The 12,975-nt window shown below is 34.4% G+C and overlaps 1 protein-coding gene across 1 annotated transcript in view; it reads left to right on the forward strand.

The window, feature by feature from the left end:
* LOC107654247 (propionyl-CoA carboxylase alpha chain, mitochondrial-like) overlaps positions 1–12,975 on the forward strand; it is a 56,432-nt gene that overhangs the window by 18,264 nt on the left and 25,193 nt on the right. The window contains exons 7-11 of the mRNA XM_016441257.1: positions 5,752–5,883; positions 9,951–9,987; positions 10,090–10,168; positions 10,997–11,099; positions 12,667–12,761. Coding sequence (XP_016296743.1) covers positions 5,752–5,883; positions 9,951–9,987; positions 10,090–10,168; positions 10,997–11,099; positions 12,667–12,761 — 446 coding nt within the window. The remainder of the gene's footprint in view (positions 1–5,751; positions 5,884–9,950; positions 9,988–10,089; positions 10,169–10,996; positions 11,100–12,666; positions 12,762–12,975) is intronic.

Here is a 12,975-nt window from a genome sequence, read left to right on the forward strand (position 1 = left end):
TTGTGATTGGCCGAATACCTCAAGCGTGTGACGGAAATGTTACGCCCCTACCATACTGTGATGCCGTGTACCGTGAGCGGAGGCCGGTGGACTAGAGAACGGCGCGGCCGGCGGATTCGACGAAGGAACGGCCGGCGGGCTTGCGGCAACCATATGTGACAACCCCGGGCTGGACTCCGCTTCGTCCACGGTGAAAGCCGATCCGGCAATCCACAGCGCGAAGTTGATGTATTTCCTCAGAGACCAGCACGGATCAGCTCTAGGCATAACGAAGCGGATATCGTCCTCTTTTGGAAGAACAAACAAAGTAGTTTCGCTTTCACAACGAAACACACAGCGCCTTCACGACATGGCGGCGGCAACAACAATACTACAGCGAGAATAAAAGTTACGCCTTCTTTCTTTGCGTGAACATTTGGGCGGTGTTATGCAAATCTTCCCACACAGTGACGTAGACATGTGGGGGCATGTTAGAACGAGACGTTTTAGGCGGGTGTGGACGAGTTTTAACTTTTATAAAGAATATCTCTTTGGGTTTGAGACTTTAGTCTTTGCAACTTTAGGGATCTTATCTATTCACGAACAGCTTTTAACATTCCAAAGAGAAAGGAAAACTTGAAATTGCATTATATGACCCCTTTAAGCATTGTTGCTATGGTACACTTTAGTTGCTATCACGTCTATTGTGGTTTGAATCAATATGTAAATGCACAGACATTAGGAAAAGGGATACCTTTTGTTGCTATGATTGCCCTGCCAACAATTTCAGCTAAATTCAGTTTAAAAACTATTCAAACACAAAATACTTTCATAAAATTACATTTAAAAAGAGCAAAACTTCAGAGTTATATATTTATTTAAATCTTTCACTTTATTTTCTATTTCAATTTGACTGTCCATAACAGCATTGTCTCGACCAGTGTTGTGAGTTTGTAGGCTGAATACCTGTTTAACTTGAATAATGGCCAACCCAGGCTAATTGGAAATGCGTGCCTCTAAATGCATTTCTGCAACACCGTTATTACGTTCCTTACTGCAACGTTCCTTAAAGGGTTAGTTCACCCAAACATTTAAATTAGCCCATAAATTACTCACCCTGAAGTCATCCTAGGTGTATATGACTTTCTTCTTTCAGACGAATCCAGTCGTGCTGTGTGAGACACTTTATTTTGTGGAAGGGTGCTTTTTATTTCACGTCATTTGAACCGAAGCACTGCAACACCCGCTGAGTACAACGATAGAGCTTGAAAGATCAAAGACAATTTTTAATATAACTCCGACTGGATTCGTCTGAAAGAAGAAAGTCATATACACCTAGGATGACTTCAGGGTGAGTAATTTATGGGCTAATTTAAATGTTTGGGTGAACTAACCCTTTAAGGCAGTTTCAAAGTGAAATGTCCAGTGAGTGGCGCTAAAACGCAGGTTCAAGACATGACCCTGGCACATTTTTGTTACGTTGGTACAGGCACGTATTGCTGTTTTTATTACGTTGATTCCGATACGGTGCGGTGGTTCATAATTAAAATATCCAAGGAGTGTTGCTAAAAGTTAATGCTCTATCATGTTGGAAATATCCCCTACACCAAACCCAACCCTAAACCTACCTGATAGCGTTAACAAATGCAAAACTTGTATAAAAACGGCTTTGTTGATGCAACCGTGCAATTTGAACGTTCTTATATGCGGTTTTGTGGAACCGTAGTTTCACGGGATTCGTACCCGAGCTCTTCACCTCTCAAGTCGAACTCCATTCTGCGTGAGCTTTACCGAACAAACCTAATGAATATAAAAACCCATAATATGAAGCTGGATATGTGACGCTAACGTTCAAAAGTATCAGTTTTCAAATGTTGCAGCATGTTAAAATTATTTTTAATTCATAACATGATATTCCTCAGGTAGCTGTGTGAAAATTAGGCTTTATTAATCGAAACTGTAGACCTTCAAATCATACTTTGTGTGAAAAGGAATAAAAGTTGTCAGAATTTTTTATTTCAGCTGGGAACTGCAGCGATTTGTGTGTATAGGTATGTTTTTTCAGTTTTGCAGAAATGTATTTAGAGGCACGTATTTCCAATGAGCCTATGTTGATAATGGCAGATGGTGGAGGTGTAAAACTAGTCTGAAAAAGTTGAATCATTTGTTGTGGTTCTGTGTGCTGTTAGTGACACAGAAATTGCACACTTCACCTTTAAATATGATTAAATTTTGAAACAATGTAGCATTAATACATTTTTAGCTAATAATAATACTACTTTCATCTCTTTTAAACATATTTTGCTGTAATTAATCCCCCTAAAATTTTACCGTGATCAAATCCCACTTAATTTCCTCCTAAATCAGTCCAGAAAAAAAGTGCAAAAATCATTCAGATTGTGTGTGGGCTTACAAACAAAACAGAAGTGCCATAGTAATGCATTGCTTACAGAAAATAGTAAATGCAATGATTCACACACTTACAGAAAGTGTACAAGCAACTAATTTAAACCATATGTCAGCCTCATGTTAAGTATTAAGCTATTATAGTTTTTGTTTTAATTGCTTTTAATCTTTTGTTTTATTTTTTCCAGACATTTTTGTCCCGCTTGGCCTATACTTAATTGCTTTGGATAAAAGTGTCTGCTTTATGAATAAATATAAATAGTTTGGTTATAACATCTGTACCTGCTCTATTCTTTCTACCTTTCCATCCCCCAGTCACTCTTTTACATTCCCCTATACGCATGCGTGCACACACACACACACACACACACACACACACACACACACGCGCAGATGTGTGGGCCATCCACTGCCTTCTGTGTGTGTGTGTGGAAATGAAGATGTCATTACATTAGCAGTTGAATAGCAATACCCCCCACATGAATAAGAGGTGAATGAGCCCCCCATCCTGAATAGCTGCCCCCTCTGCCCAACTGTTAGTACAGTTTTACGCAGCGCAAACGATTGGCCAGAGCCCCTGGGCATGCGCAAGTTCAGCCTAGAGCGCTCTGTTAGGATTACCTCTACAGCCTCTTTAGCATGTTAAAAGAGAAGTGCTTTTCAATAGCAGAGAGGAGATTGAGTTTGAGTGGAGTGTGCGTGTGTGTGTTTTCATGCCTTTTCACTCTTTGGATGTTGTCTTGAACAAGATGTTTTCTTTATGTTGTCTTGAACAAGATGTTTTCATTATCCTAGTGTTGCCCCGCTCACATGCACAGTTGTACACAAGTTCTTGACACTTCCAGAAGCTCAGACTCTTTTTACTGTTGTTGTAGCGGCTTGCTGGTTGTCTATCCTTTTGAATGTCCCTCGTGCATTTTGTGCATGTGGTACTTATAAAAATGAACAGGAGGAGGAGAGAGATTGAGTGGCATCTGAATAGGCCCAAGCGTTTTATTGGATTTGATTTTCCAGAACTCTGCAGAGACACTGACAGGGGTTTGAGGGAAAGGTCTCTAGCGTGACTGGGGCCACCATAATTTGTCAGTGTATTTAAACCATGATATTGTGTCCCATTTATGTATTTTATTTCATGTGACCCCTTTAGTTTAGTTAACTTTTGTGTTTTTAGTTTTTCATTTGTTTGTTTTTTTGTGTATTTTGTTTTGTATTGGATTTCTTTTTGCTTTTTATTTATTTCTATTCTGTTTTGTTTAGTTTAGTTGTTTTTTATGTGTTTTGTAGTGTTTTATTATAATTTGTTTTATTTGTTTAGTGTTTTGTTTTTGGTGTTTGCTATGTTGGGAGGATTTTTTTGTGTTATTTTGTTTCAAAGTTCTTTTTGTTTTATTTTGTGTTTGTTTGTTTTGGAGTTGTTTTTTGTTTAGTTGACTGGTTTTTGTGTTTTTTTTTGTTTTCTTTTATGCTTTTTTGGTTTGTTTTTCGTTTTTTGGCATTTTGTTTTGAAGTTGTTTTTGTTTTTTTGGTTTGTTTAGTGTTTTTGTGCTGTTTTTTTTGGGGGTTTTGTTTTTGTTCTGGAGTTCTTTTCTTTGAGATATTAAAAGGTTGTTTGTTGCTGGACTCTTTTGCCACATTTGTCTCAATCAAGCAAATACATTATTTTATATTTTATATTACATATTATCATATTTGGCAACAAACCGATGAGAGAATTGTGAATCTTTTAATTTGTTGGGCTTGCAAACTTCTGATTTAGTGAAAAATAAACTCCCCTATTGTATTTGTCCACTTTATTAGTTTTAGTGATTTGTAATTGACTTTAATTGATTACAGAAGCTGATTTTGTTGACACCTTAGTTTGTTTCTTTTCCCAAGCACTTGTCAAGAACAAACAGATCACTTTTTTGGCCTCATTTAGATTTATCCTTTATCTCATGACACCATGGGTCCAGTTGGAGCTGAAAGAGTCATGGGGTCAAATCCCTCTTTTAATTACAGAGCTCCGTGGGTTCTGCGCGCCTCAGGCATACTATCTGTAGTATATTAGCCAGGAAGCAATAGCCTCCCGATTCTCGAGACTGACAAAGAAAAGAACAGATCTCCTTTTTCCCGTTCTTTTTTCTGGCTTCGTTATTTAGATGTATGTTTCTGCAGGCATTACCGGAAGCTACCTTTCTTTACTTCACCCAAGTTCATACCTCAGGGGTCTTTTTTTTGTGTAGGGATTTGATTCCCCTGGCAACAAAAGTTATGGTCGTTTACCTCTTTGAGGATGAGAGATTTAGATTTTCAAAATGCAGTGCTTATAGTAAATATGTTTTATATAGGTATGTTTAAAAAAAAATAAATGTCAAATGAGTTTACATGTATCTGCAGACATAATAATATATAGAAATAATTTATAAATAAATTTACAGATTTACACATAAATGAGATTTATATTTGTCTACAACACTAATTTTGAGTATTTCTTCATAAATCTTTCTATTTACACTACTGTTCAAGTTTGGGGTCAAAAGTTTATTTATTTATTTATTTTTTGCTCTCCAGGGCTATATTTATTTGATCAAAAATACAGTAAAAACAGTAATATTGTAAAATATTATTACCATTTAAAGTATATTATGTTTTCTGTGTGAATATATTGTAAAATGTAATTTATTCCTGTTATGCAAAGCTGAATTTTCAGCAGCCATTACTCCAGTCAGTGTCACATGATCATTCAGAAATCATTCTGACATAATGATTTGCAGCTCAAGAAGCATTCATTTTAATTATCAATGTTGAAAACAGTTCTGCTACTTCATATTTTTTGTGGAAACTGAGATATACAGTCCAAAAGAACAGCATTTATTTGAAATGTAAATCGTCTGTAACGTTATAAATGTCTTTACTCTCACATTTGATCAATATAATGCATCCTTGCTGAATGAAAGTATTAATTTCTTTTAATAATAATAATAATAATAATAAATCTCACTGACCTCAAACCTTCGAACGGTACTGTATGTTCTTTAAGATCATAAGAAACATACATCAGTCATGTGTGTCCAAACGTTTGACTGGTGCTGTGAACAAAAGTGGAGTCAGATCATGATTATACGCAGCAGTTTATCATGACCTGAAGAGTACAGCTGGATCACGTAATGTTGAGGTTTGATGTGGGAATAAAACCTGTGGGTGTGTATTATGATGTACGATCAGATTATCTCTGAGTCATGCGAGTCGTTCAGCGTGACGTGACATTTTCTGATGGTTGTCTTAATAGATTTAATGCCTGTAGTCATGATTTGTAGGTAAGATCTGCTCAGAATAAATAACTTCGATGACATAAAATATGCCTTATTATGAATTCCTTCTCTACAGGCAGCCGAGGGGGTGACCTTCATTGGTCCTGACACGCATGCCATCCAGGCCATGGGGGATAAGATCGAGAGCAAACTCATCGCCAAAGCTGCCAAAGTCAACACCATCCCAGGATTTGATGGGGTGGTCAAGGTCAGATCAACGTTTGGGATGTTTTATTTATTTCTTGATTTGTATTTTTGTCCTCAGTCTTTTCCCATCCATTACTTCTCACATGCTGTTTATCTTTAAAAGCATTTTCACAAACACTTTTTCTTTCTTTATCAAAACCATTTCCTATTACGCTTCTAGCTGAGCTAAACAAACAGCATCTTGATAAAACACAGAAATACAGTACATATGTGACCCTGGACCACAAAACCAGTCATAAGGGTCAATTTCTCGAAAGCTGCATAAATAAGCTTTCCATTGATGTATGGTTTGTTAGGATAGGACAATATTTGGCGGAGATACAACTATTTAAATATCTGGAATCTGAGGGTGCAAAAAAATCGAAATACTGAGAAAATCGCCTTTAAAGTTGTCCAAATGAAGTCCTTAGCAATGCATATTACTAATCAAAAATGAAGTTTTGATATATTTACGGTAGGTAATTTACTAAATATCTTCATGGAACATGATCTTTACTTAATATCCTTTTAATTTTTGGCATAAAAGAAAAATCTACAATTTTGACCCATACAATGTATTTTTGGCTATTGCTACAAATATACCCCAGCGACTTAAGACTGGTTTTGTGCTCCAGGGTCACATATGGGGTGCATATAATAATATACATATGTTATATAGTATATAATGTGCAGTGCATACTTTATACCGTTCAAAAATTTGTGTTTGGTAAGATTTGTTAATGTTTTTGAAAGAAGTCTCTGCTGCTCACCAAAACTGTATTTATTCGATCAAAAATACAATAAAAACAGTTTGTGAAATATTATTACAATTTAAAACCACTGTTTTCTATGTGAATATATTATAAAATGTGATTTATTTCTGTGATGCAAAGCTGAATTTTCAGCAGCCATTAATTACTCCAGTCTTCAGAAATCATTCTGATATGCTAATTTGCTGCTCAAGAAACATTTCTCATTATCATCAGTGATAACAAAAACTATTAAGTAACATGATTATTTACATAAAATGCTTTCAAATGTGGAGTGTCACAGAGAATTCTGGGAATATCAGTTTGCAGTTTTTGACTGTAAATTGTATACTACCAGTCAAAAGTTTTTGAACAGTAAGATTTTTAATGTTTTTTAAAGAAACATTGCTTCTGCTCACTGAGCCTGCATTTATTTGATCCAAAGTACAGCAAAATCAGTAATATTGTGAAAATAAATTACTATTTAAAATAACTGCTTTCTATTTGAATATATTAAAATGTAATTTATTCCTGTGATTTCAAAGCTGAATTTTTAGCATCATTACTCCAGTCTTCAGTGTCACATGATCCTTCAGAAATCATTTTAATGTTGATTTGCTGTTCAAGAAACATATTATTATTATTATTATCATCATCAATATTTAAAACAGTTGAGTAAAATTTTTTTTTAAAAAGATCCAAAGATCAGCGTTTATCTGAAATAAAAAACCTTTTGTAACATTTCACACTATACCATTCAAAACCTTGGAGTCAGTATAATTTGTATTTATTTTTTTTGGAAAGAAATGATTGAAATTAATACTTTTATTTAACAAGGACGCTTTAAATTGATCAAAAGTGATGATAAAGACATTTATAATGTTACAAAATATTTCTCTTTTCAGATAAATGCTGTTCTTCGGAACTTTCTATTCTTTAAAGAAACAGGAGTCAAAAAAATTTACACAGCTGTTTTCAACAACAATAATAATAATAAATGATTTTTTTTGAGCAGCAAATCAGAATATTACAATGGTTTCTGAAGGATCATGTGACTGGAGTAATGATGCTGAAAATCAGCTTTGAAATCACAGGAATAAATTACATTTTAACATATATTCAAATAGAAAACAGTTATTTTAAATAGTAAAAATATTTCAAAATGTTACTATTTTTGCTGTACTTTGGCTCAAATAAATTCAGGCTGGGTGAGCTTCTTTAAAAACATTAAAAATCTTACTGTTCAAAAACTTGACTGGTAGTGTACGTTGATTTGTTCCTTTTTACTTCTAAAAACTGTACAATTAACAGCATTTTACTGTACAATTACATGAAATGTCTGATTAGATCTTTTACAGTTTTTCCCTGTATATAGTACGGGAACTTAGTGTTAACCTATTACGTTTTTTTTTTTTTTTTTACCTTTAGCATTTTTGCAATATTTTACTGTTAAAATTACTCATTTTTTACAGTGTACAACAGGTTTTGTTCTTTTGAACTTTCTTTTAATCAAATAATACTGAAGAAAATCAGAGTTTCTACAAATATATGAACTGTTTTCAATAAATAATATAAGGATTTGAATTTAATAATAATAAATGTTACCTGAGCAACAGATCAGCACATTAGAATGATTTCTGAAGGATCATGTGACACTGAAGACTGCAGCAATGATGCTGAAAATTCAGCTTTGCATCACAGGAATGAATTACACTTTTACTATATATTCACATAGAACAGTTATTTTAAATTACAATAATATTTAAAAAATATTACTGTTTTGTATTAAATTTATCAAATAAATGAAACCTTGGTGAGCAGAAGAGACTTCTTTCAAAAACCTTTCAAGTATCTTACTGACCCCACACTTTTTCAACAGTAGTGTGTGTGTACATATACGTGCTTGGTTGCAAAGCTCTGAACTACAGTAAAGCTACATATCAGTCCTCTAAAGCGTCTTTAAACTCAACTCTCTTGTCTCTATTCGTTTTCTCCCTCCCCCTTCCATCCCCTCCTCCTGCATGCTGTTTAAAAGGCTTTTAATGGCCGTGTGTAGTGGCCGTTTTGACACTTCCTGAGCTGATAGGGCTCTATAAAGCAAAGATGTGCCGCATGACACTCTGATTGTATGGGCATTACCATTTGTGAACCTCCTCAACGACCCTGATAACATCAGCACACTGATCACAGTCTGACTCTCACACACACGCCAACATATCTCCTTTAGTCCCTTCTGCTGCATTTCTCACCTTAGCTTAACTTCATTTAATGCTAGTGTAGAGCTCTGCTGTTAATGTATTTTGACATCTGGTGAGAAAGAACAAGATTAAATATGACCTATTGTCACTAAACTTGCAATCTGAAAGGAATCACAGCAGCAATTTGGGCAGGAATTGTTTTTTTTTTTACGTGCAAAAAACACATAACATAGTAATTGACCATTGCTTTAGACTAAATTTGGCAGTCTTCCAAGTATTTGATATAATTTTTTTAATTTATTTTTTACATTTATTTCTCATTTCCAACATTATTATTATAATTTTTTTTTCACGAGAAAATGGAAAAACTTATGTCACAGAAATGTAACAGTGGGCCTTAACACTCATCAATTTGTAATGTTATTTATACAACAAAGCACATTAGATAATTCCTAGATTAACTTTTCAAATGAATTGCCTGTTTCAGGTATTATACAAGTATAAGATTTGAATTAGGGTTTCTTCAAGTCACTTCAGTCATTGTTGTCTCAGGTGTTGATTTATTATTATATCAATTAAAACAACCCAGTTTCAGCTACTTTCTTTTTGTTACACAATGTAAAAATTTTAGATCAAATTTAAATCCCATTTTAAACTATTGTGGATTTTTTTTTACCCTTGCCTTCATTTATTTATTTTTTCTACTTTTCAAGTCCTACTTTTGTAATTACAGATTCTATTGTTAAACTTTTGTCCTAGAACCAAGCTTTTAATTTTGAAACTGAAAATCCGTCATAAAATTATTTATTACATTCAAAATCATAATAGTGGTCTTTTAAAAAATGAACTCTTATCCAGAAGTACTCATAAGTGAAGAAACGCACATCAGTCTTTTGGTTTCATAGGGTTAAAACCATTGAACATAACTATCATCAATATGATTTGCTGATCAGGTGACTTTTGGTCAAATCTGAACATTTAACCTTCAATCACAAAATCTGCCTAGGTAATGAAAACTACTACGCTATGTTGCTCCCTCTGCTGGACAAGATGAGGAACTGAATTATCTTATGTGCTGCAGGCCATATCTCACAAACAGTTATGCATTTACTAAGCAAGGTGATGTTTTTTTTTTATTTCAGGATGCGGAAGAGGCTGTGAAAATTGCAGGAGAAATTGGTAAGAGTCATTAAAATGTGGACATTTTTATAGTAGTTTTCATCTATCAAGAATAAGGTGATGTGATATATCAAACTGAGAATTTGTGTCCGTCTCTTGAAGGCTACCCTGTCATGATAAAGGCGTCTGCTGGTGGAGGCGGGAAAGGGATGAGGATTGCCTGGAATGATGAGGAAACCAGGTGAGACGTGAGAAAAGCAGATTTAGGGATCTTTTTAAGCAGTAATAAGAACTCTAAGGTTCTTATTTAAATAGTTGTAAGCTTTATTAGACTAATTAGTTAATTAATTAAATGAATTGGTTTTAGGTCAGTGGTATGAGGAATCAGGAATGGAAACAAACGAAGTGACCAGAGCGTTGTCATTTTTCATTTTGTAATCCACGTTTACATGTAGAAAACTAAGAGACAGACTGTACATATTGCCATTTACAAAGCAAGCCCTTAGATTCGCTCTGTGTCTCTCTCTCTGCCTTATCTTTCACTGTTCTTGAGAATATTAATAAAAACTTCAGTGGAACATGTTGCTGTTAATTGTGTCTTTTATTGCCGTAAGCTGACGCCAGGCTTTTGTTTAAGCTTTAATTGGATTTATCTTGAGAGGCAAAACTCATTTTTCACTCATGCAATTCAGTGGAGACAGAGAGAGAGTGAGAGTCCTCAGGCAAATAGATGCTTATCTGCTAAAGAGGAAGCCTCTTGCCACAAATGTCAAGTTCTCCTACAACAGCCACTTGAACCGAGATCCACACAGTTTAGCCAATTGGAGTAAGATCTGGTAGTTCACAGTCAGTCATTCGTCTCTCTTTTCTCTATAACCAGACATAAATGGTAGTTAAAGTTAATAATAAAAAAAAACCTTATTATAGCCAACCATAAACAGAAGTTAACGCACAAGTAGTTGATGAATAATCAAATATGACTATAAGAACATACAATTATTCTGAACTAAAAATGTTGATTATTATCAAAAGCGATGAAGTCTTATGAAGTTTTGATATTTTGTTTCAGGGAAGGCTTTCGTTTTTCATCTCAGGAAGCACTATCAAGTTTTGGAGATGACCGTTTACTGATTGAGAAGTTCATAGATAACCCCAGACATATTGAGATTCAGGTATTTATTGGATAATCGCCACTTTACTTGTGTGTGTATATATATGAATATTTATGAATGCTTTTGTAATATTAGAATAGTAGTGTAGTCATCATGTATTTAAATTTAAAAATGTTAAATAAATTCAAATTATATTTTATTTCCTTCAAAATATCATGCCTAGATTCCAACTAGATTACATTCTTTCAGCCAGGTTAATGAGAGAGGTCCTCCTTAGAAGCTTTTTCATTAGTCTTGAAAGAATAAAAAAAAAAATTGGGAACAGAAAGATTTTTAAAATGTTTCTTTTATGCTCCCCTAGGCTGCATTTATTTAATCAAAAATATAGTAAAACTGCAATAATGTGAAATATTGTTACAATTTAAAATAATTTTTACTGACCACAAACCTTTGAGTGGTAGTGTATCTGCTGGACACTCGTAGTTATAAATAGTCCCAGCCTGGCTTATGAATATTAATTAGATGAAACCAGTCCGGCCACCCATAGTCTTAACTGATTACTGAAAAGCAGTTAAGTGGGCACTAGCTGTATTAAGACCAGTTCATTCAGTTTAAATGTGACCCTGGACCACAAAACCAGTCATAAGAGTCCATTTTTTTTTTTAAATTGAGATTTATACATCATGAATAAATAAGCTTTCCATTGATATATGGTTTGTTAGGACAGGGCAATATTTGGCCGAGATACAACTATTTTAAAATCTGGATTCTGAGGGTGCAAAAAAATCAAAATATTGAGAAATCGCCTTAAAATTTTTCCACATGAAGTCCTTAGTAATGCATATTACTAATCAAAAATGAAATTTTGATATATTTACGGTAGGACATTTACAAAATATCTTCATGGTACATGATCTTTCCTTAATATCCTATTGATTTTTGGCGTAAAAGAAAAACCTATAATTTTGACCCATACAATATATTGTTGGCTATTGTTACAAATATATCTGTACTACTTAAGACTGGATTTGTGGTCCAGAATCGAAATTCATTCTCTTGAGTGCCAACTAAAACTAAACATCTATAATATAATGATTGTTGCCCAAAATGTGGAATAGAATAGAGCAGAGCACAATGTAGTAATTCTACATTTCTCATCTTCATAACGGTTTACAGTTCAAGTTCATTTTCACCCACACTTTTGCATGTATGTGTCTGGTAGACACTTTTATCCAAAGTGACTTACACTGCATACATATTTTTATCAGTTCTTGCTTTCCCTGGAAATCGAACCCATGACCTTGGTGTTGCTAGCGCCATGCTCTAATGTTTGAGCTTCAGGAAAGTTCACAAAATCATTCTGTTTATCTTTGACTAAAGAGCTTTACCTTGTGTTGCACATTCTACTCAACTAATTATAAATAAAACTTCTAGATTCAGTAACATTCCTGGAGCGCAAACAGTAAAGCATGGCACTAGCAACGCAAAGGTCATTTGTTTGATTCCCAGAGAATGAATAAATGGATAATGAATGCATAATGGATTATGTTCTTTACAGTGACATGGGATTTTTCTGAGTGGCCACATTTCAGTTATTTGTGCCAATGGTTTCTGTTGTTGTTTGCAGGTGTTGGCAGACAAACACGGCAATGCTCTGTGGTTGAATGAGAGAGAGTGCTCCATCCAGAGAAGAAACCAGAAAGTGGTGGAGGAGGCCCCCAGGTTTGAGCAGTTTTTTTTAATCTGAAGTCAACCTGACAATTACAAGACCGTCATTGCGAAAGAGCAGGGAAAAATATGGTATATACATATGACTACACCATGTTTCATAAAAATGAATTTAAAGGGATAGTTCACCCAAAATTGAAAATTTTGTCATTAATTACTCTCCCTCATTTCGTTCTAAACCCGTAAGACCTTCGTTCATCTTCGGGAC

The sequence above is a fragment of the Sinocyclocheilus anshuiensis genome, unplaced genomic scaffold (genome assembly GCF_001515605.1).
Source record: "Sinocyclocheilus anshuiensis isolate Anshui unplaced genomic scaffold, SAMN03320099.WGS_v1.1 scaffold551, whole genome shotgun sequence".
NCBI classification, from domain to species: Eukaryota; Metazoa; Chordata; class Actinopteri; order Cypriniformes; family Cyprinidae; genus Sinocyclocheilus; species Sinocyclocheilus anshuiensis.